The sequence below is a fragment of the Dendrobates tinctorius genome, unplaced genomic scaffold (genome assembly GCF_039654945.1).
Source record: "Dendrobates tinctorius isolate UK_male_01 unplaced genomic scaffold, ASM3965494v1 ptg000011l, whole genome shotgun sequence".
NCBI classification, from domain to species: domain Eukaryota; kingdom Metazoa; phylum Chordata; class Amphibia; order Anura; family Dendrobatidae; genus Dendrobates; species Dendrobates tinctorius.
In genome coordinates this window covers 97,802,501-97,823,333 of record NW_027361679.1, presented here as the reverse complement: position 1 = coordinate 97,823,333, position 20,833 = coordinate 97,802,501, and the positions used below count along the sequence as shown (strand labels likewise).

Here is a 20,833-nt window from a genome sequence, read left to right as displayed (position 1 = left end):
TTTAGTCATGTAGTATTGTGGGGAGAAAAAAAAATTTCTTCATCAAAACGGCGCCTTCACAGTAGCATCTATCGAAACGCAATCATTTATTTATTTTCTCTCCCCACAATACTATATGTGAACAAGGAGGGGGGCAGAGGGCACACTACCGCGTGAAATAGAGAAAAGCACGAATATAATGATGGGGTGCAACACCTGTAAGGATAACAACTGAGAACCGGAGAGGAGAAAGACCAACCCAAAAAATGGTGTGCACATCCACATAAAAAAAATAAATTCCCCTGACGAAGCTGCTTGCAGCAGCGATACGCGTGGGGCTTTCATCTCACCCCAGCCAAACTGGGACTTTGTACTTAGTTCGGCTCTGTACATGAGCCTCTCTTGAACTGACCAGGCGGCCCCCATCACTACGTAGCCAACTACCCCCTCTTGCATTCTGCTGCACCCTCAGATCACACACCACAGGTTGTATACATCATACATTTTTGGGATTTCCCCCTGTCTACATCTAACCAGGCTTTTTAGACCTGGAGATACACACACGCCTTGTGGTTTGGGTACAATGTCATTAATTACATATCATGTTTTACATATGTCTATAGGATGTGCTGCAGCTTTGGGTATAACATTTTTGGGAGCATGATGTCTTAATCTACCGTATCTATTATACATGTTGCTCACATGTTTTCTAATCTTCATCATGCCCCATTTGTAAATGTCTACGTTTCACTTTGCATGCTATACTGTGGATATTTTGTGGCTTATTTATAGCATATGTGCTTTTCATTGCTTGGTCCAATTGGTTCATTGTTTATCGTGTCCCATACAATTCTACCTTCAGGGGTGAGGTTTATGCACCATTTTCTCATACATGTTTTTTAAATGGTTTTAATGTTTGCTGTGTCTCAGGTATCTAAATAAAGCTTTATACATTTTTTATTTTATGTGGATGTGCACACCATTTTTTTGGGTTGGTCTTTCTCCTCTCCAGTTCCCACAATACTATATGGCTAAATCATAAATGAATATGTGCATATTAGCCATTGTATCATGCTACAGCACAGACACAGCCATCATTTTGATGAATGTTAATTTTATCTTTTTTTTTTCTTTCATACAATTTTTGCTAGAGGAAAAAAAAAAATTGGCTCCAAGCTATCATTTTAATCAGTACAACAGTGCCAACCTGATAGTGTCTGTAGTTTAGTGAGCAAAATCCTGCTGACAAGTTCGCTTTAAAATCACGTATAAAGGTTAAATAACCCTTTTTCCTCTCCAAAAATGAAAAAAGCATATTTTGGTGTAGCTGCATTTTTAACCCCTTAGTGACCAACAGTCTGTCTTTTTACTGATTTGAAATATGAGACTAGCTTTCCCCCATGGGTGACAATCCAGCAGCCGTCAGCTGTACTTTATAGTTGACAACTTGCTGCATCAGCCGTAATCAGTGTTGGTACCGACTGTAGTCGTTTAACCCCTTAAATGCTGCTGTCAATAATGACTACAGCATCTAGATGGTTAACAGATTGTGGAGGCTTTGGTCTTGGCACCCTGAGATTTTGTGTGGTCCTCGTGTTTGCCATGGCAGTTGATGGCCAAATAATGGCCTTAAAGTCTGCCAACTATAGCAGCCTGTTCAGAAGTTATCAACATTTAGATGGTAAAAATACACATTTTCATTCCTGTCATGTCCCTTTGTATTCCTGAAAAGCATCTGAAGGGTTAATAAACTATCTGAAAGCAATTTGAATATATTGAGGGAAGGTCTTTTTAAAATGGTATCACTTTTGGGGCTTTCCAATATAACGGACACACAAAGTCACTTAAAAACTTAATAGGTCCCTAAAAAAAATAAGATTTGTAAATTTCCTTGAAAAAATGAAAAATTACTGTTAATTTTAAATCTTCTAAAATTCTAACAAAATTTTTTTTTTTTTAGAAATGGTGCTGATGTAAAGGAGACATGAGGGAAATAGTATTAATGTTTTTGTGTGATATGACTATCTGGAGTAAAAAGATAATCATTCAAAGTTCGAAAATTGCTAATTTTTTAAAATTTTTGTAATGTTTGATATTTTTATAAATAAATGTAGAAAATATCAACATAAATTTATGATTGTCATAAAGTACAATGAGTCACGAAAAAACGGTCTCAAAATCAATGGGAAATGTTGAAGCATTCCAGAATTATTATCACATAACATGACTCTGGTCAGATTTAAAAAAAAAAAAATTGGCCCAGTCCCTAAGGGGTTTAAAGTATGATCTTCCAAAGCAAGGGCTACACTGCCTTTTTTGGTCCAGATCACCAATCTGAGCCCATCCGGGGCCACGCTAAAAATAAAAGGTATTTTACCTTCTGTATGGCATATCACAATTATATACTTGAGTAAAGGCCAAGTTTTTCATCACATTTTTTGGGCTGAAAACACCCCCCTCGGCTCGTACTCGAGTAATGTGTCTAGAAGATGGAGGGGGAACGGCAGAGCAGCAGGTCACAGGAGGCAGGAGCTTGCGGCTGCCGCCAACTTCTATGCCAGCTGCTAAAGAGGAATGAATATTCACTGCATTGGCAATGAATATTCGTTTCTCTGTAATAGCGCGCACAGTGTCAGCCCCACCTCCTGCAGCTGTCTGGTGGTCACGTGTGCCCGCTACTTAAGAGAAATGAATATTAACCTCTTTCCACTCCCATGGGCGTGGAGAGAGGTGAATATTCATTTCTCATGTAGCAGGCACACGTGACCGCCCGGCGACTGACACTATGCACGCTACTTAATACTCACTGCCCTCCACGAACATAGTTCTGGCGTGGGAAGCAGTGAGTATTCCAGGATCTGTACTCTGCTTGTGAGCAGTGCATGACCTCCCTGTCATGTCCTGCTTACAAGCATAAAACAGCTGCTGGCACCGGAACAAGACGCTACGAGGGAGTGCATGAAAGTAAGTATAATGGTTTATTTTTTTTATGTTTTTTGGTGGAGGCCAATCATACCAGGATAAGGATGGGGTCATGAATACACATATAGGGATGGGGCCATGCATACAAGGATAGTGATGGGGGCCATGCAGACAAGACTAGGGATGGAGCCATGCAGACAAGTATAGGGATGAGGAGCCATGGATACCAGGATGGAGATGAGGAGGCCATGTATACCAAGAAGGGGATGAGGGGACAATGCATACCTGGCTTATACTCAATTCAATAGGTTTTCCCAGTTTTTTGTGGTAAAATTAGGTGCCTCAGCTTATACTCGGGTTGGCTTATACTCGAGTATTTACCATAAATGCCTGATGGGCACAAAATCTACTTGTAGAACTCTTCCCTCCACAAGTTGGCTCTCTAAGACTTTGTTGACACAATGCGTTTTTGACTGCATATTTTCGCTTTACCAAAAACGCAGCATCTTACAGTTCCAGCAAAATAGATTAGATTTATAGACATCTTGTGCTGTTTTTTTTTTTTTTTGCGCATCATAAATTAACATGCGATGTACCTTTCAAATCCTTAACATGTCAATTTCTATTTCAAGCACTCTGAGATTTATGTGCAAATTCTCACCATAGAATTGCATTAATGTGGATAAAACACATGCACTATACACATGTCTATATCAATAAAGTTTTATCAAAGCCAAATACCAGGAAGTATCAAAAGCAAAGTATCTTTATTTAAAACATGACATGCCAAAAAGTGGCAAAAGCTGCGATAAAACTGCATGAAAAAATACACTCAAAAACAATAAAAAAACACAAGAACAGTATATACTCGTGTATAAGCCGACCCCCCCCTCATTTTGCCACAAAAAACTGGGAAAACTTATTGACTCGCATATAAGCCTAGGGTGGAAAATGCAGCCACTACCAGTAGATTTCAAAAATAAAAATAGATGCCAATAAAAGTAAAATTAATTGAGACATCAGTAGGTTAAATGTTTTTGAATATCCATACTGAATCAGGAGCCCCATATAATGCTCCATACAGTTCATGATGGCCCCATAAGATGCTCCATACAAAATACACCCCATATAATGCTCCATAAATGTTGTTAATGGCCCCATAAGATGCTCCATAGAATAATATGTCCCATATAATGGTCCATAAAGGTTATAGCCCCTTAAGTTGCTCCATAGAATATGCCTCATAAGATTCTCCATAGATTATTCCTCCATAAGATGCTTCATAGAATATGCCCCCATATGCTGCCCCATAGAATATGCCCCCATATGCTGCTCCATAGAATATGCCCCCATATGCTGCTCCATAGGCTGCCCCCATAAGATGCTCCATATATTATGCCCCCATATGCTGCTCCATAGATTATACCCCATATGCTGCTGCTGCTGCAAAAAAAAAAAAAGCCATGCTCACCTCTCCTCGCTGGGGGCCAGGTGCCGGGTCCTGAGCAGGCGGGGACACCGGCGCGCTATGGGGGACAGATGCCGGTGTCGCCGCTCCCTCAGGACCCGGTACCTGAGATATTCACCTGTCCCGGGTCCATCGCTGCTCGTCGCTGTCTGCCGCATCATCTGTCAGTGACTGTTTAGGCAGCAGAGGACTAACCACGTCATCGCTGCCTAAACTTCACTGACGCAGGTCACAGCAGACAGCAGCAAGCAGCGTTGGAACCGGGACAGGTGAATATTGGATATACTTACCCCCTCCTGGTGTGGCCTCTGCAGCCCCGCTTCTCCCACGGTCTCCCTTCCTTCCTTCAGTGGTCACGTGGTACCCGCTCATTAAACTCATTAATATGCGCATATTCATGAGTTTAATGAGCGGTACCATGTGACCGCTGAAGGAAGGCAGATCGTGGGAGAAGCGGGGGGTCTGCAGAGACGCATCGGGGGGGTCAGTATGATCTCTGACACCCCCGCTCCCCCTCCGACCCCCAGGTATATGATTCGTGTATAAGCCGAGAGTGGGACTTTCAGCCCCAAAAAATGGGCTGAAAATCTCGACTTATACACGAGTACACTGTGTTCCAAATTATTATGCAAAAAATATTTCCTCATATTTTCTCTAAATTACCTATATGAATTGCAGTCATTGTTATTTTCCAGTCAAATACTCTAGTATAATTGCAGTGTTTTTGAACAAACTGCCTATGAAAACAGTATATTTTTAAAAATAAGAAACACTCAAAATGCATGTTCCAAATTATTATGCACAGCAGAGTTTTCAACCTTTTTATTTTTATTTTGAACAAAAAAATGGTCAATTGTGAAATTATAAGCATTATCAGCTTATTACAAAATGAAATCAAACAGTTTTCAAGTCAAAACTTTATTCTAGGTGATGTTACATTTGCACATAGTACCCCTTGTTCGAAAGAAACTTCTGAACTCTCTCGTCCATTGAATTTGTCAGTTTTTGGATGGTTTGTGCTTCAATTGTTTTGCATGTGGACAGAATACCCTCCCAGAGCTGTTGCTTAGATGTGAACTGCCTCCCGCCATCATAGACACTCCTTTTGATGCTCCAGAGGTTCTCAATGGGGTTGAGGTCAGGGGAAGATGGTGGCCACACCATAAGTTTGTCCTCCCATAGCAGCCAGAGATCAGATGTGTTATTTGCAGCATGAGACTGTGCATTATCATACATGAAAATGATCTTGCTGCGGAAAGCACGGTTCTTCCTCTTGAACCATGGCAGGAAGTGCTGTTTTATAAACTCCACATAGATTATGGAGTTCATATTTACCCCTTCAGGGATCCTAAAGGGGCCGACAATCTCTCTCCCCATGATTCCAGCCCAAAACATTACTCCACCTCCTCCTTGTTGGCACTTTAGTCGTGTTTTCATGGGGTGTCCATCAACCAGCCGTCCTCCACTCCATCCATCTGGACCATCGAGCGTTGCATGGCACTCATCGGTGAACAAAACAGTTTGGAAGTCAGTCTTCATGTATCGTTTGGCCCACTGGAGCCGTTTCTGCTTGTGTGCAGTGGATAGAGATGGTCGACAGGATGGCTTACGCACAGCTGCAAACCTCTGAAGGACCCTGCATCTTGTTGTTCGGGGGACGTTGGAGGCACCAGCAGCTTCAAAAACTTGTCTGCTGCTATGACAAGGCATTTTTGCAGCTGCTCTTTTAACCTGACGCAATTGCCTGTTGGAAAGAGTCCTCAATTTTTCCTTATCAGCACGCACATGTGTGTGCTGGGAATCAGCTACATACTTCTTGATTGTGCAATGATCACGATGAAGTGTCTTGGCAATGTTGATTGTAGTCATGCCTTGACCTAAATACTCCACAATTTGTTGCTTCTCAGCAGCCGACACATCCTTTTTCTTTCCCATTTTGGCAAAAAATGTAGGCTGCTTAATAATGTGGAACAGTCGTCTTAAGTAGTCTTGCCTTTATTTGGACACACCTGCCAAACTAATTTGCACAGGTATCTGCAATTGCTTTCAGTGATATAAAGAGCCCTGACACACATCACCATCAATGAGTTTAAATGACTAAAAAAAATTCTAACCTTATCACTCCTAAACTCTTTTTGCATAATAATTTGGAACACAGTTTGTATACGGTAATCTAATTTATCTAATAGATACAGAAATAGTCCAAAATTCTGCAATATCAAAATTTCATCTAATACTCATCGTTGGAATGTGGGCTCATGAATGTGTACATTCAGTTTTTTTTTTATGAGGATTTAAATCCACATCAAAAACTGTGCCAAATACTCTTTGAATGAACTTCCCCCTGAATTGAGTTGGATAGCTCCTTTACTCCACACAGTGCTGTTTCTAGAATCTCTCTCAGGTTGATAAAGATCACATAAAAACATGTGCTTTGATAGAACTTGCTGCAAAACTACCATATTCAAAATTGCACAATGTCTTTCTACTTGGCACATTGTAGATCCACAAAAACAGTCTAATCATATTTGCATCACTTGGTTCTCAACTCTGCATAAACTATTTTTCCACGCGCCTGTGAAGGTTCTGCACAGTCTTTCTAAATGTCCCTCTGCCAGCTTTGGATTTATTACCCCTTATAATGTGTATTTCCAGTTCACCACCTGACAGCACCATGGAGGATGTCCTTCTTATCTTCTGTGGGACAGGAAACAGCGAGAGTTTAAAAGGACCCTCCCCATACCACCATTCAGTGTTTTTCCTGTCCCACTGGGGATAGGAACGACGAGAGAACCTATCACTGACCGCTCCGGCCAGATGGTGAGGATCGGGAGGCCCAGCCTTTCCCTTCCCGCCTCAAGAAATCTGCGGCTGACACCCCGTTCTAGGGTCCCTCAGCCTACCTCAGTGCAGCGCTGCTCCTGAGGAATGGGTCGCTTCCCTGTGGGGGCTCTCATCCCAGACGCGGTGCCTCGGTCATGCCCCGGTGTCTCCGGGCCGCCTCTGGGAACACCGGCTTTTCCAGGGTCCATCACGCGGTTCCCGAGGCATACTGTTGCCGCAAACAGCTGGCGGGCATCATCCCAGCGGGGCCGAGGCTGTAGCACTTCCGGCCGCGTCACTATCCAGTTCCAGGTCGCAGCTGACAGCCGGCCCAGCCAAGGCAGCGTCACCTCCGACCAGGGGGGGCGGAGGACTTCCGGTTCATGGTCAGCAGCTCGGCATTCCAGGAGGAACGCCGGACCCCTTCAACGCTATATTAGAGGTAATGGGGTTGCAGGGACAGTCTTTGCAAGGTTTCTGAGGCAGTAATGGAGGATCCCACAAAGGCGGAAATCTGCTCTGAGAGCCAGGGGCACGTGAGTAAGCTGGCAAAAGTGTCACCACATAAGCCCATTATAAACCTAGAAGACACACGGCACATACTTTTTGTATTCTAGGGGGGAGTATCCACCTCGACAGCACCTAAAAGAAATAGCAAGAAGTCGGGGAAGAACAAAAAATGCCCTATCTGCACTTCAAAACTACCGGACACCTGGCAGAAACACCCCTGTGAAACATGCACTATGAGGATTGTTGGAGAATAACAGGCTGCACTGATGACCAATATGAGATCTGTCATAAGGCAGGAGGTGCAGACTTCGATTTCAGGACTAGTATACCCTCAGTCTGTACAGACAGAGTCCCAAGGGTCCTGAAAGAGACCAAGGGAGTCGGACAGATCCTCAGAAGAGGAGTTGTCCATGTCAGACCCAGAAGAAGAGTTGGGTATAGATCCCCCCAGAAAAGGGAAAAGATACCTGTTTTCATCTGCAAATACGGATGAACTGCTCAGCGCACTAAGGCGCAGTATGGAGGACAGTTTGCAACTACAGACAGATTTGAGTAAATTGGAGAATTGGGCTGAAAAATGGCAAATGAGGTTTAACACAGATAAGTGTAAGGTTATGCACATGGGAAGGAGAAACAGATGCTATAATTACTTACTAAATGGGAAACTGCTGGGGAAATCAGACATGGAAAAAGTCTTAGGCATCTTAGTCAATAAGAAGCTAAATTGGAGTGCCCAGTGTCAGGCAGCTGCCACCAAAGCAAATAGGGTCATGGGATGCATTAGAAGAGGTCTGGGGACACGAGATGAAAACATAATTCTCCCTCTGTACAAATCACTCGTCAGACCACACTTGGAGTAATGTGTGCAGTTTTGGACGCCGGTGCTCAAGAAAAACATTACTGAACTTGAAAGGGATCAAAGGCGGGCTACTAAAATGATAAATGGAGTTGGTTCACTACAATACCCAGAAAGGTTATCAAAATTAGGTCTATTTACTCTAGAAAAGAGAAGACTTAGGGGAGACTTAATATATATGTACAAGTATATCAGAGGGCAATACAGAGATCTCTCCAATGAACTGTTTGTACCAAGGACTGTGACAAGAACAAGGGGGCATTCTCTTCGTTTGGATGAAAGACTATTTCTGCACCAGCATAGAAGAGAGTTCTTCACGGTAAGAGCAGTGAAGCTCTGGAATTCTCTTCCTGAGGAAGTAGTGATGGCCAACTCACTGAATGAATTTAAGAAAGGAATTGATGTTTTCTTGTGAGTAACAGTATAGAAGGTTACGAATAACAGAATATTATAGGTAGATGGTTGACCCAGCTTAGGGGAAGGAATTTTTTTCCCTATGGAGAAAATTGGCTTCTACTCTGTGGGTTTTTTGCCTTCCCCAGGATCAACAATGCAGAACAGCTGCACTAAAAATAGGCTGAACTAGATGGACATAAGGTCTTCCTTCTGCCTTCAAAACTATGTTACTATGCAAATAGAAGAGACCCCAAAAACTCTCTCCGTACAGGATGAAATGTTTGGGGGTCTACATTCACAAATGACGAAAGTTTTTCCAGTTAACTCCCATATCCGGTCCATGATCCTAGAGGAATGGGAGGAGGCAGAAAAGAGACTGGCGATTCCCAGAGACATCAGGCTGCGACTGCCATTTGATTCTGAGGAGGTCAAGATTTGGGAAGATATTCCTAGAATCAACATCCCTGTGGCAAAAGTGTCCAAAAAAACTGCTATTCCATTTGAGGACTCCTCTAATCTAAAGGAGCCTATGGACCGGAAAGCGGATGTGCTATTGAAAAGAACTTGGGAGACTTCAGCAGCCATAATACGGGCCAACATAGCAGCAACATCAGTAGCATGTTTCATGCATTTATGGGTGGGGGATTTAGAGGATCATTTAACAACCAAAACTCCTAGGGAGACGATTCTGAAATCCCTACCTCTGCTGAAACTGACAACCGGTTTCCTGGCTGACGCGTCCGCTGAATCCGTGTGATTCGCAGCCAGGAACTGGTCATTGTCCAACGCAGCTCGAAGAGCTATCTGGCAAAAGAGCTGGTCAGGGGACACTCAATGGAAAAATAAACTCTGCTCAATTCCTTTCTCAGGGGGGAAGGTATTCGGGCCTGTCCTCAATGACATCTTAGAAAAGGCCTCAAATGAGAAGAAAGGGTTTCCCATGGAGAAGCGGAAGAAATTCCAGCCCTTTCATAGGCCCTGGTCTAGTCAGAAAACAGACTGAAAGGGAAAGTCAGGGAGATGGAGCTATTCCAAAGGGGGAAGGAACAGAGATTCCATCTTCTCAGGATCAGGCCCACGAAGAAAATGATTTTCATCAGAGTAGGGAGGCGTCTAATCACATTCCTGGAGAGTTGGCAGAAGATACCTCAAAGTCCGTGGATTTTGCAGGATATCTACCAGGGGTACAAAATAGAATTTGAAAATCTAACTCCAGAAAGATTTCTTATAACCAATTCTTGTCTTGTCTCAGTCTCCCCTATGTGGTCAGACATTCAGGACCTGTTAAAGATACGAGCAATTGTTCCAGTTCCCGTTCAGGAAGAAGGCAAAGCCTCTTCTCGATAAAAAAGCCATCGGGGAAATTCGGAACGATAATAAACCTCAAACCCTTAAACAGATGGATAAGGTACAAGAGATTCAAAATGGAGTCCATAAGATCCACAATACCCCTCATAGCCAAAAAATATGGTAATATGCACTTTAGATTTAAAAAGTGCGTATTACCATGTCCCAATTTACGCAGCCCATCAAAGATACCTGAGGTTTGCATGGAAGGCAGGGTCCACCACTATCAGTTTTGATTCGTCCCCTTTGGTCTAGCGACAGCCCCCAGAGTATTTACAAAACTTATGGTGGAGGTAGTCGCCTATCTGAGAAATCAGAACGTCACGGTAATCCCTTACTTGGACAATTTCCTGGTAGTGGCAGATTCCAAAGAGCTCAGAATCGATTGGCAGACCTTGATCTCCACGCTGCAGAATCTGGGATGGATTATAAATTGGGAGAAATTGGACCTAGTTCTCAAACAAAGAATAAAATTCTTGGGGGTCATGCTAGACTCTAACGCAAGAATGTCCTACCTATCAGAGGAGGAAAAACAAACCAGTATAAGGGAAAAGATTAGTCAGTTTACAAGAAGCCGTGTCTCCATCAAGGATGCAATGATGGTCCTGAGGCTGATGACATTCTGCATACCCTGTGTAAACTGGAGCCAGTTTCATACTCGAGAGCTGCAACAGGCGGTCCTAGCAACCTGGGACAGAAAGCAATGCTCACTAGACAGAAGAATGTGGTTATCCCCTTGGGTAAAGAGATCCCTATATTGGTGGACCATTCCCAGAAATCTCCAAGCAGACGTGTCATGGATTCAGTCCCCGTGTGTCATCGTCACCACAGACGCAAGTCAGCTGAAATGGGGTGGACACATGCAAGGGAGTTACTTCCAGGGGCAATGGAGCTCAGAAGAGAACATAAAGTCCTCAAATTTCAGAGAACTACACGCAGTATGGAAGGTTCTGATTTAGGCTCAGTCTCTGGTGAAGAACAAGCAAGGTGAAGATTCTGTCCGACAACACAACGGCAGTGGCTTTTCTCCGTCATCAAGGCGGTCCGAAGCATCCAGCGTTGCAGCAACTGGCAAAACAGATCTTCACATGGGCAGAAGTATGGGTCTGATCGGTCTCGGCTGTGCATCTGGAAGGAACCAGAAACCAGGTCGAAGATTTCCTGAGCAGGAAGAAGGTAGCTGCCACAGAGTGGGAATTGAACGACGAGGTGTTCAACATGCAGTGCCAGTGCTGGGGAAGGCGAGACGTGGATCTGTTCTCGGTCAGGCAAAATGCAAAGGTCAGAACCTTTTCCCTCAACCCTCTGGATGGTCCAGCAGGGGTCGATGCTCTGTCCCAGTCATGGTGCGAGGGTCTCTTGTATGCATTCCCGCCTCTTCCCCTGATTCCATTGACCCTCTGGAAGATACAGGACGAAAAGGCAACAGTCATCCTAGTGGTACCCTTCTGGCCGAAGAGGAGTTGGTTTCCTCTGCTGAAGATGATGTGAAGGGAAGAACCCTTTCTTCTGCCGTACCCTTTCTACTGCTGTATCTGGAAGATACAGGACAAAAAGGCTAGTGTCATTCTAGTGGTACCCTTCTGGCCGAAGAGGAGTTGGTTTCCTCTGCTGAAGATTTCAAGGGAAGAACCCTTTCTACTGCTGAAAAGGAAAGATCTTCTCCACCAGCGCCCGGCTTTTCATCACAATCCAGATGCCCTCCAACTATCAGCCTGGATCATGAGCATCAAGTCCTAAGATCTAGAGGCCTGTCGGATGAGGTGATCTCTACACTCCAAGCAAGTAGGAAACCAGTGACTTCCGCAATTTATGGCAAAATTTGGAAAAGATTCTGCAGCTATTGTGGAGGGGCGACAGTGGATACTGACCACCCAGACATTCCCAAGGTTCTTGACTTCCTGCATTCAGGGTTTAAAAAAGGTTTTAGACCCAGTACACAGAGAATACAAATTGCAGCCCTCAGTGTATACTATGATGCCTCTTTGTCGTCACATCCCTGGAAAGCTAGATTCTCCAGAGACTAAGGCCCTAAATACAAAAGATGGTCCCGCCATGGGACCTTAATTTAGTCCTTAGCGCTCTGTGTAGACACCCATATGATCTAGCAGGAGATCTTGAGATTAGCAGACTCTCGCTCAAGACAACTTTCCTAGTGGCTATTACGTCAGCGAAAACACTAGGAGAACTACAGGCCCTATCTATTCAGGACCCGTACCTACAAGAATTTGATCGATTAGTTTTGAGTCTCGACCCAGCCTTCCTCCTGAAGGTCATTTCGAACTCAAACATGAATCAGGAAGTAGTTCTTCCCTCATTTTGACAACTCCCTAAAAACCAGAAAGAAAGAATCCATCATAACCTAGATGTTGGTGAGACGGTACTCAGGTACCTAGAAGCAACTAGGGCTTGGAGGTGGGATAACAATTTGTTTATACAGTACAGAGGGGCAAATAAAGGGTAGAAAGCAGCAAAATCTAAAATCGCTAGGTGGATCAGAACCGCAATAAGCTTAGCTTGTGAGGCACAGGGAAAGACTCCCCCGGGTAGTCTCAGAGCCCATTCAACTAGAGCTATGGCCACTTCATGGGAAGAGAAAGGGGGGCCTCAGCAGAACAGATCTGCAGGGCTGCATCCTGGTCCAGTCTTAGTACCTTTTCCAAGCATTACAAACTAGATGTGGTATCAGTACAGAGAGTTTTCGGCAGAAAGGTGCTTCATGCAGTAGTCCCACCCTAAAAACCATCATCCTTAGGTACTTCTCCATGGTGCTGTCAGGTGGTGAACTGGAAAATGGTAATTAGACCTACCGGTAATTGTATTTCCAGGAATCCATCCTGACAGCACTATTAGTTCCCTCCCTACTGCGAATATTCCATACTAATGTAACGTAACGTAACATTTGTATAAAAATTGTTTAAATAAATTTTCTTTTTACATCCATCCAGATGTGTTACTTTGGAAAATCACTGAAGGATGATAGGGGGAGGGTCCTTTTAAACTCGTTGTTTCCTGTCCCACAGAGGATAAGAAGGACGTGCTCCATGGTGCTGTCAGGATGGATTCCTGGAAATACAATGACTGGTAGGTCTAATTACCCTTTTGCTTATCTTAAAGGGATCCTGTCAGGTCCCCGTGCCCCCAGAACCACCAGCAGTTGTCGGCATATGTAAACCCCCTAACAGTGCCTGTATTACATTACACACAAACATATCTTTAGAAAATGTATTTCTAAAGTCCATTTATAATAAGTAAATGAGGGCTTTGACTAGTCAAGGGGCGTTAGTGTCCTCAGACTAGTCGGTCCACTTAGATGTTGTCACATCCCTGTGGACGTGATAACATAACTTACTGGGGTTGACGACATCGCAAGCGCTATACTTACAGGGGTGTGGTAACATGCTTAGTGGGCCTGTCGACAAACTCTTCCTACTCAGGAAGTGATTTATCTGCTTCCTTTGAACTCATTTCAACAGAACAACTATTCCTTTTCTGCTCTGCTATGTCGCATGGCGTCACTGCTTATGGTGCGTCATACCGATTTGACAACCGGCTCCCAGCAGTTATGCAGCATGGAACAGGCTGTCAATCAGCATGATATCAACAGTGACACCCCGTCAGCAGAGTGGAAGAGACGTCAACAAGACGTCACAGGTAGAAGCAATCTGTGACCGCCTTGAGCCAGAAGAGATCATTGACGGGCAGAACAGACAGGCAATTTGCAAATGCCAACTGATAGGGTACTGTCACACTTAGCGATGCACCAGCGATCCCGACCAGCGATATGATGCAGTCAGGATCGCTGGTGCATCGCTAAGTGGTTGCTAGTGAGCTGTCACACAGGCAGATCTCACCAGCGACATCGCAGGGGTCGGGGGTCGCTACTTACCTGTCAGACAAGGAGTTCCTGACGTCCTCCGCCCGCGTCCACGCGTCGCTCGTCAGCGCCACAGGAAGCTGACGACTAGAAGCGACCCAGGCCGTTCTCGCGCGATCAGCGACAGACAGCGGGGGAGCCGGTCAGAGGTAAGTATCAGGCATAGCGATATCGCTAGCAATATGGCTATAACATCACAAAATCGGTGACGTTATAGCGATATCGCTAGCGATATCGCTTAGTGTGACAGCTCCTATATGTTCTTGGCCCCAATGTCTTGGATAACCCCTTTAAGTGCTATTGGGTTTGCCTAAAAACAAGAACTTTTATCTTTAATATATATATTCTTTTTCTTCAAATAGGTCTGCTAGTGGCTTATTGTCATAGATTTGACATTCTGATTCAGTCTTCGAGGATCTATTTTTTAGCTTGCACTATTGGTATGTATTAATGTATTGCTTAGATAGTGCTGCAATTATTAGGAGCTTTCTTTACGTGTTCTCCTGAATCTCCGCTCGGTGGTAAAAGAAAAAAAAGAAAAAAAACCTTAAGAAATGATCTGGGATATGTTAGTGTGCATGCAGCATATAATTTTATGTTCACACTGGCCAATAAACAGACAAAACTCCAAATTATGTTAACTAAGCACCCTATATTATTTTCATGCACTGTAACTGTTCATTCACTGCAGGGTAGTGATGAGCGAATGTGCTCGGATAAGGTCTTAGCATGTTTCTATCTTGGGTTTCCTCTAGGTGGTAGTAAAGTATTAGAAGAATTATGTGCCTCTTGATTTTCTTCTAAGTTTTTTATGCTATCAGAAAAATTATTGTTCTGGGAAATGGAAGTTTAGGTTGCACCTATTGGGGAATGTGTAAGTAACGTCTTTTAGCATGGCAAGTCGTTTTTACATTGCAGTGTATATGTTATAATTTTTTTTTCCTTATAATATTTATTGAGTGCTTTTTCAGCTGGGTTAAAAGACATCATGTGCACATACCCTTACACACTTCCTGCTGCCTATTGAAAGTCTGCTTATGGAAAATGTAAATATGACATTGAATGGTTGAAGAGAAATCCAGATACAAGATTTTATTGGTCATGCTTAATTCATTTAGTTCTTTATTATGGTCTGTTTTTTACTTAACTTATTCTTATAGCGCCATTAATTCCACAGTGCATTATCATCACAATCTAAATTCTCTATCAGTATGTCTTTGGAATGTGGGAGGAAACCCACGTAAACACGGGGAGAACACACAAACTCATTGCAGATGTTGTCCTTGGTGGGATTTGAACCCAGGACCCCAGCGCTGCAAAGGTTCAGTGCTAACCACAGAGCCACCGTGCCGCCCTACCCATGCAACGTTAGCGTAATTTGCATTATTTATAACATGGAAGGAGGTAGCCCTACAAGACTGTATCGCTACAGATTTTCCACAATTGAAAATTGATTAAATTATGCAGATTTTGTTGTGGCATTCATTACGGAAATTCTGCAGATTTGCCACAGCTTTGCTAAGAGTGTTAAATAAGTAATATTAAAATTGCAGTACAATTTTTTTTTTTCACATAGTGTGTAAGGATTTTTGCCAATGCTGGTACAGTAATACACAGTGAGATATATGGTACATCAGCCCCATGTGGTGGAGGTATCCAATGAGTTATGTCCCTAGGTGTTTATTTCCAGTGGTGTACTCCATAGAAATAACAGGTATGTTCTAGATAACCGAAACATACCATTTTTTCCACTAATCAGTTTATCAGCACAGTGAATAAATATATTATTGGCTACAAATATTAGCCTCCCTCTGTGATCACTAATACATTTGTTAGCTACTAGCAATGAAGGTGTGAGAAAATGTGTATATTGTTTTTTTTCTCATGTTTAATTTAAATTAAGAGTTTTTGTCTCTTTACTTCACAGCCTATGGGATAGGTCTCCTTGTGACCTTTGTGGCACTAGCTCTTATGCAAAGAGGGCAACCGGCTCTCCTCTACCTAGTCCCCTGTACCCTCCTCACAAGTCTGGCTGTGGCCCTTTGGCGAAAGGAGCTTCCTTTGTTCTGGACTGGCAGCGGCTTTGTGGTGAATACCAGTTTGATATGACTAACTGATTAAGGATTTAAAACATTAATGTTCCTTCAAATCAAAGTTGAGTAAAGCATTTGAATTAACAAAATAGGACAATATGACATTCCCCTGTATTTGCATGTCTATTTTTATTAAAGCTGATGTGATGCTTGTTTTATTTGACAGTGGTTTGATGTTCTGTTATGTTGAAGCCAAGTTCCCTGACAGAATTGTATGTGCACAGGATTAGCAGGAATCTATTACCGCGCTCACTGGTGGTTTTGCTTTATGGTGCGTTCAGTCATTATATACAGTCTGTATTTAGTGTCCAGTCCTATAAGAAGTCTTATTGGATTGCTCTGAGACCTCAACAACTTGAAGGGGTTGTCCGGCTTTAGACTACAAGTCTGCAGTCACTCTATGTGACTGCAGACTTGTGAACCCTCACATCGCGTGCACTGCAGCCTGTGAGGATGCAGGCGGTCATGTGGTCAGAAGTAAGCGATACTTCCGGTCACATTCTGACTAGACATGTCCAGCTTTGTTCAATACACTTTCATTGATCGAGGCCACACACGTCTAGTCGGCATGTGATCACATCTATGCAAGTCGCATACTTGTCACGCACCTGGCATTGGCACTGAAGAATACTCACATAGTTTTTTAATCAACTATATAGTTTTGGAGATATGGGCTTTATTATTTACTACTGATTTTCATGGTCTTCACCAAGGGGGTGTGGCTCACAGGGGAATAATGTAACGCAGCCTGGAGACCAAAGAAAATCCCTTGAGCCACACCCCCTTGTAAATTAGCACTGAATAAAAAAGAGCCATATGAATTTAGAAAAAATAAATGCAATACTTGGGAGCAGCAAGAATAAAAGCTAGAGCTGCCAGCGTTTGACTTGGTGACAGGTCCTTTTTACAGTTCTCTATTTAGAAGAGGCATTTCTCTAAAGCTGGCCATCATAACTTTAACCATTGCTTACAAACTATCAATTCTAATAACATTTCCGACAATACCCATATATAAGGTTGTGATCCCACATTTTTATGAAATTGTTACACCTTGAAACCAAGTACGTTTTTCCGACCAGTCCAGTAAATTCTGATCATTGGCAAGTAACACAATAATTTATCATTGCGATCACCAGTGAATAGTCATATTGGCTATTACATTTACACACAGACCCCTGAAATATTGCAATTTTCATTCTGACCACTATGCCTAAAAGATACTAATCACTTTACAGTGGTCATCTCATTATATGCATAGGATTACAATGATCAGTAACATCTATATGAAGATGATACAAGATCCACTACATACAGTGGGGGAAATAAGTATTTGATACACTGCCAAATTTACACGTTTTCCCAGCTACAAAGAATGGAGAGGGCTGTAACTTTTATCGTAGGTACACTTCAATTGTGAGAGACAGAATCTAAAAATTAGAAAATCATATAGTATGATTTTTAAATAGTTAAACTGGATTTTCCGGTAAGTATTTGATCACCTACCAACCAGCAAGAATTCTCACAGAGCCTGTTAGTTTTTCTTTAAGAAGCCCTCCTACTCTACACTCATTACCTGTATTAATTGCTCCTGTTTGAACTCTTTACCTATATAAAAGACATCTGTCACACACTCAATCAATCACACTCCAACCTCTCCACCATGGTCAAGACCAAAGAGTTGTCCAAAGACACTAGAGACAAAATTGCAGATCTGCACAAGGCTGGGATGTGCTACAGGACAAGGGAGAAGCAGCTTTAGAAAATGGAAGAAACACAAAATAACTGGATGAACACAAAAACTAAGTAAACCAGACAAAAACTCATATGAACAATAGCAGAGAAAAGTTAGCTTTAGGAAGGCAGGAACCAAACTGGAAACCAGGAGCCACAGTCAGGAAAAATCACCAGCAAGAAACTAGGGAGTCTGCTGCCTTAAATCCAGTCAGAAACTCCTGATGTCCAATCGCAGTCCTCTTCCTCAGGTGGCCAGTCTCTGCCATTTAGATCAGCTTCATTACCTCCCTTCACCAACAGAGGGAGTCCAGATGGAGAACTCACTACTCCTCTGTCAGCACAGCCAGCTCCATAACCCTCACCAGAAGCCAGAGGCAAACCCGAAAATGAGCTCACAACAGCACGCCTTGTCTTTTCAGCAACTGTATGGCTTGCTTAAAGCTCCCTAATTGGCTGAAATCTAGGCCCAGGTAGGTGCACTTGTTGGTTTCTGTAAGTGGACAGTTGTCTATCATAAAGGTAGGATGGCCAGTAGGTTTCTGCTTTCTTTACTTGAACACCATAATATTAGTTTTCTTCTGGTTGATTGGCAGTGCCCATGTGTTGCTGATGGTCTCTAGGATTTTCAGGTGATCTTGGAGGCCTTTCTCGGTTAGTGATAACAGCACGAGGTCATCAGCATACAACAGAAATTTTACCTGGGTGTCATGGAGGGTGAGTCCTGGTGATGAGGAGGACTCTAGGGCCACCGCCAGTTCATTGAGGTAGATGTTAAAGAGCGTTGGACTGAGGCTGCAGCCCTGTCTCACTCCTTGGCTCTGTTGGAAATAGGCCGTCCTCCTTCCGTTGACCCTCACACTGCAACTGTTCTCAGTGTAGGAGCTTCGGATGACATCATATGTTTTGCCTCCTATTCCTCTCCCCAGCAGTTTCAGGAATAGTACTGGGTGCCACACTGAGTCAAAGGCCTTCTTGAAGTCCACAAAACAGGCATATATCTTCCCGTTCTTTGTATTGTGGATATGGCTCTTTATGAGGCTGTGCAGAGTGTAAATGTGGTCAGTGGTGCGGCTTGAACCCTGCTTGGTTCTTGATGAGGACGTTGTGCTGTGAGGAAGGTGAGGATCCTCTTGCTCAGGATGCAGTTGAAGAGTTTACACAGGTTGCTGCTGACACATAACCCCCAGTAGTTTGCTGGGTCGTACTTGACTTCGCTTTTGTGTACAGGGGTTATGAGGTCTTGGTTCCAGTTTTTGGGGAAGCAGCCAGCCTGCAGTACAGTATTAAATAGTTTTGTTATCGCAGCCTGGATGTCTGGAGGGCTGTATTTTAGCATTTCTGGGAGGATCCCATCTGGACTGCAGGCTTTTTTACCTTTTGTCTGTGTGATTGTTTGTTATTTCTGTCAGTGTGATTGGTGTATCCAGAGGACTTTGGAAATCTTTGAACTTTTCCGCCATATCTTTCAGTTTTTTCACAAGCTCTTTTTGTGCTGGGTTCAGGTCTTCACGTGGGATGTCTTTGTAAAGGTCCTTGCAGTACTGGAGCCAGATATTGGCACTCTGGATGTGGAGGCTGTTGCCTTTCTGGTTGGATCCAAGGTGATTCCACAGTTACCAAAATTTGATATCTTCAAGGTCATCTTGTAGTTGGAGGAGTTTGGTGGAGATGTGGTTTTCCTTTTTCTTTCTAAGGATGGCTTTGTAATTTCGTTGTATTGTGTGGTAGGCTTCTCTCGTAGTGGGCTTGTTTGGGTCTCTGTGTTTTTTATTTGAGGCCATTCTTAGGGCCTTCTGTATGGTCTTGTATTCTTTGTCAAACCAGTTGTTGGGATTTTGTTTACTCGGCCTCTTATTTTTGCTTCTTTTCAGGTCGGACATTTCTCCCATAGCATAGAGAATGTCGTTAAGATCTCTTACCGCTAGATGTACTCCTTCTGGGTTAAGTTCGTACACGTTATTATGGAAGCGTTGGAGCTTCTCCTTGATCTCTGGTCTGTTGATGGCATCTTTATATTTTTGGGTCGACATCTTGGACCATTTGAAGGATGGCGGCAAAAGCTAAAGAGGCCGGTCTTTTTGCGGGGTTTGTGAGGGTGATTTGTTTGTACATGGTTGGTTGTGGTCTGACAGATGTGTTTGTGGAGTGACTATAAGGGCTCCAATATTTGTAGGGTCCATATCTGTGATGGCATAGTCTATCACACTGCTGTCCACATGGGAGTTTAGGATATGTTTTCCCAATGAGTCTCTCTTGGTGCGGCCATTGAGGATAAGAAATCCAAGGCTTCGGCATAGGGTCAACAGTGTTCTGCCGCTTTTATTAACTGTGCAGTTGTAGCTGTTTCTCTCGGTGTGCACTGGGATGTCATAGTCGATATCTGCTCCAAATATATAGATGTTTCCATCAGTGGTCAAGTAGTCTTTTTCCCTTCCCATTCTTGCCTTGAGGTAGATGAGAATGTTGTCCGGAAGTGGGCAGCTTCAGTCTTTAAGGTCTCAAAGCTGTCTGGGTTGAGGTATGGAGGCTCTGGAGGAGCTACGTACGCTGCACAGAGGTATTCTTATCCAGATGTGGCTGTCTCCTCTCTTCACTGCTCTGATATGTTCATGGAGCTCCTCTTTGTACCAGACTAATATTCCTCCAGACCTCTGGCCCTGTTCGATGATTTTGTTTTTCAGGGCGGAGACAGAGAATTCCCTGTATCCGGTGGGGACATAATATTCATTATTTGCCTTAGTCCATATTTCAAGGAGGATCTGTATATCAATGTCTTTCAGTCTTTGGTTAAAGTCCGGGTCGTTTGTCTTTCATCCAAAGGCTGAAGT

At 43.3% G+C, this 20,833-nt stretch overlaps 1 protein-coding gene across 8 annotated transcripts in view; it reads left to right on the top strand.

Annotated features, from left to right (window-relative positions):
- Nucleotides 1–20,833, top strand: part of SPPL2B (signal peptide peptidase like 2B) — a 140,134-nt gene that overhangs the window by 112,916 nt on the left and 6,385 nt on the right. For 6 of the 8 annotated variants that reach the window (XM_073545150.1, XM_073545165.1, XM_073545157.1 and 3 more), the window contains exons 13-14: nucleotides 14,541–14,618; nucleotides 16,106–16,266. In XM_073545150.1, coding sequence (XP_073401251.1) covers nucleotides 14,541–14,618; nucleotides 16,106–16,266 — 239 coding nt within the window. Of the gene's footprint in view, nucleotides 1–14,540; nucleotides 14,619–16,105; nucleotides 16,333–20,833 lie in introns of all 8 variants that reach the window. The other 2 variants (XM_073545178.1, XM_073545171.1) reach the window with 1 other exon arrangement.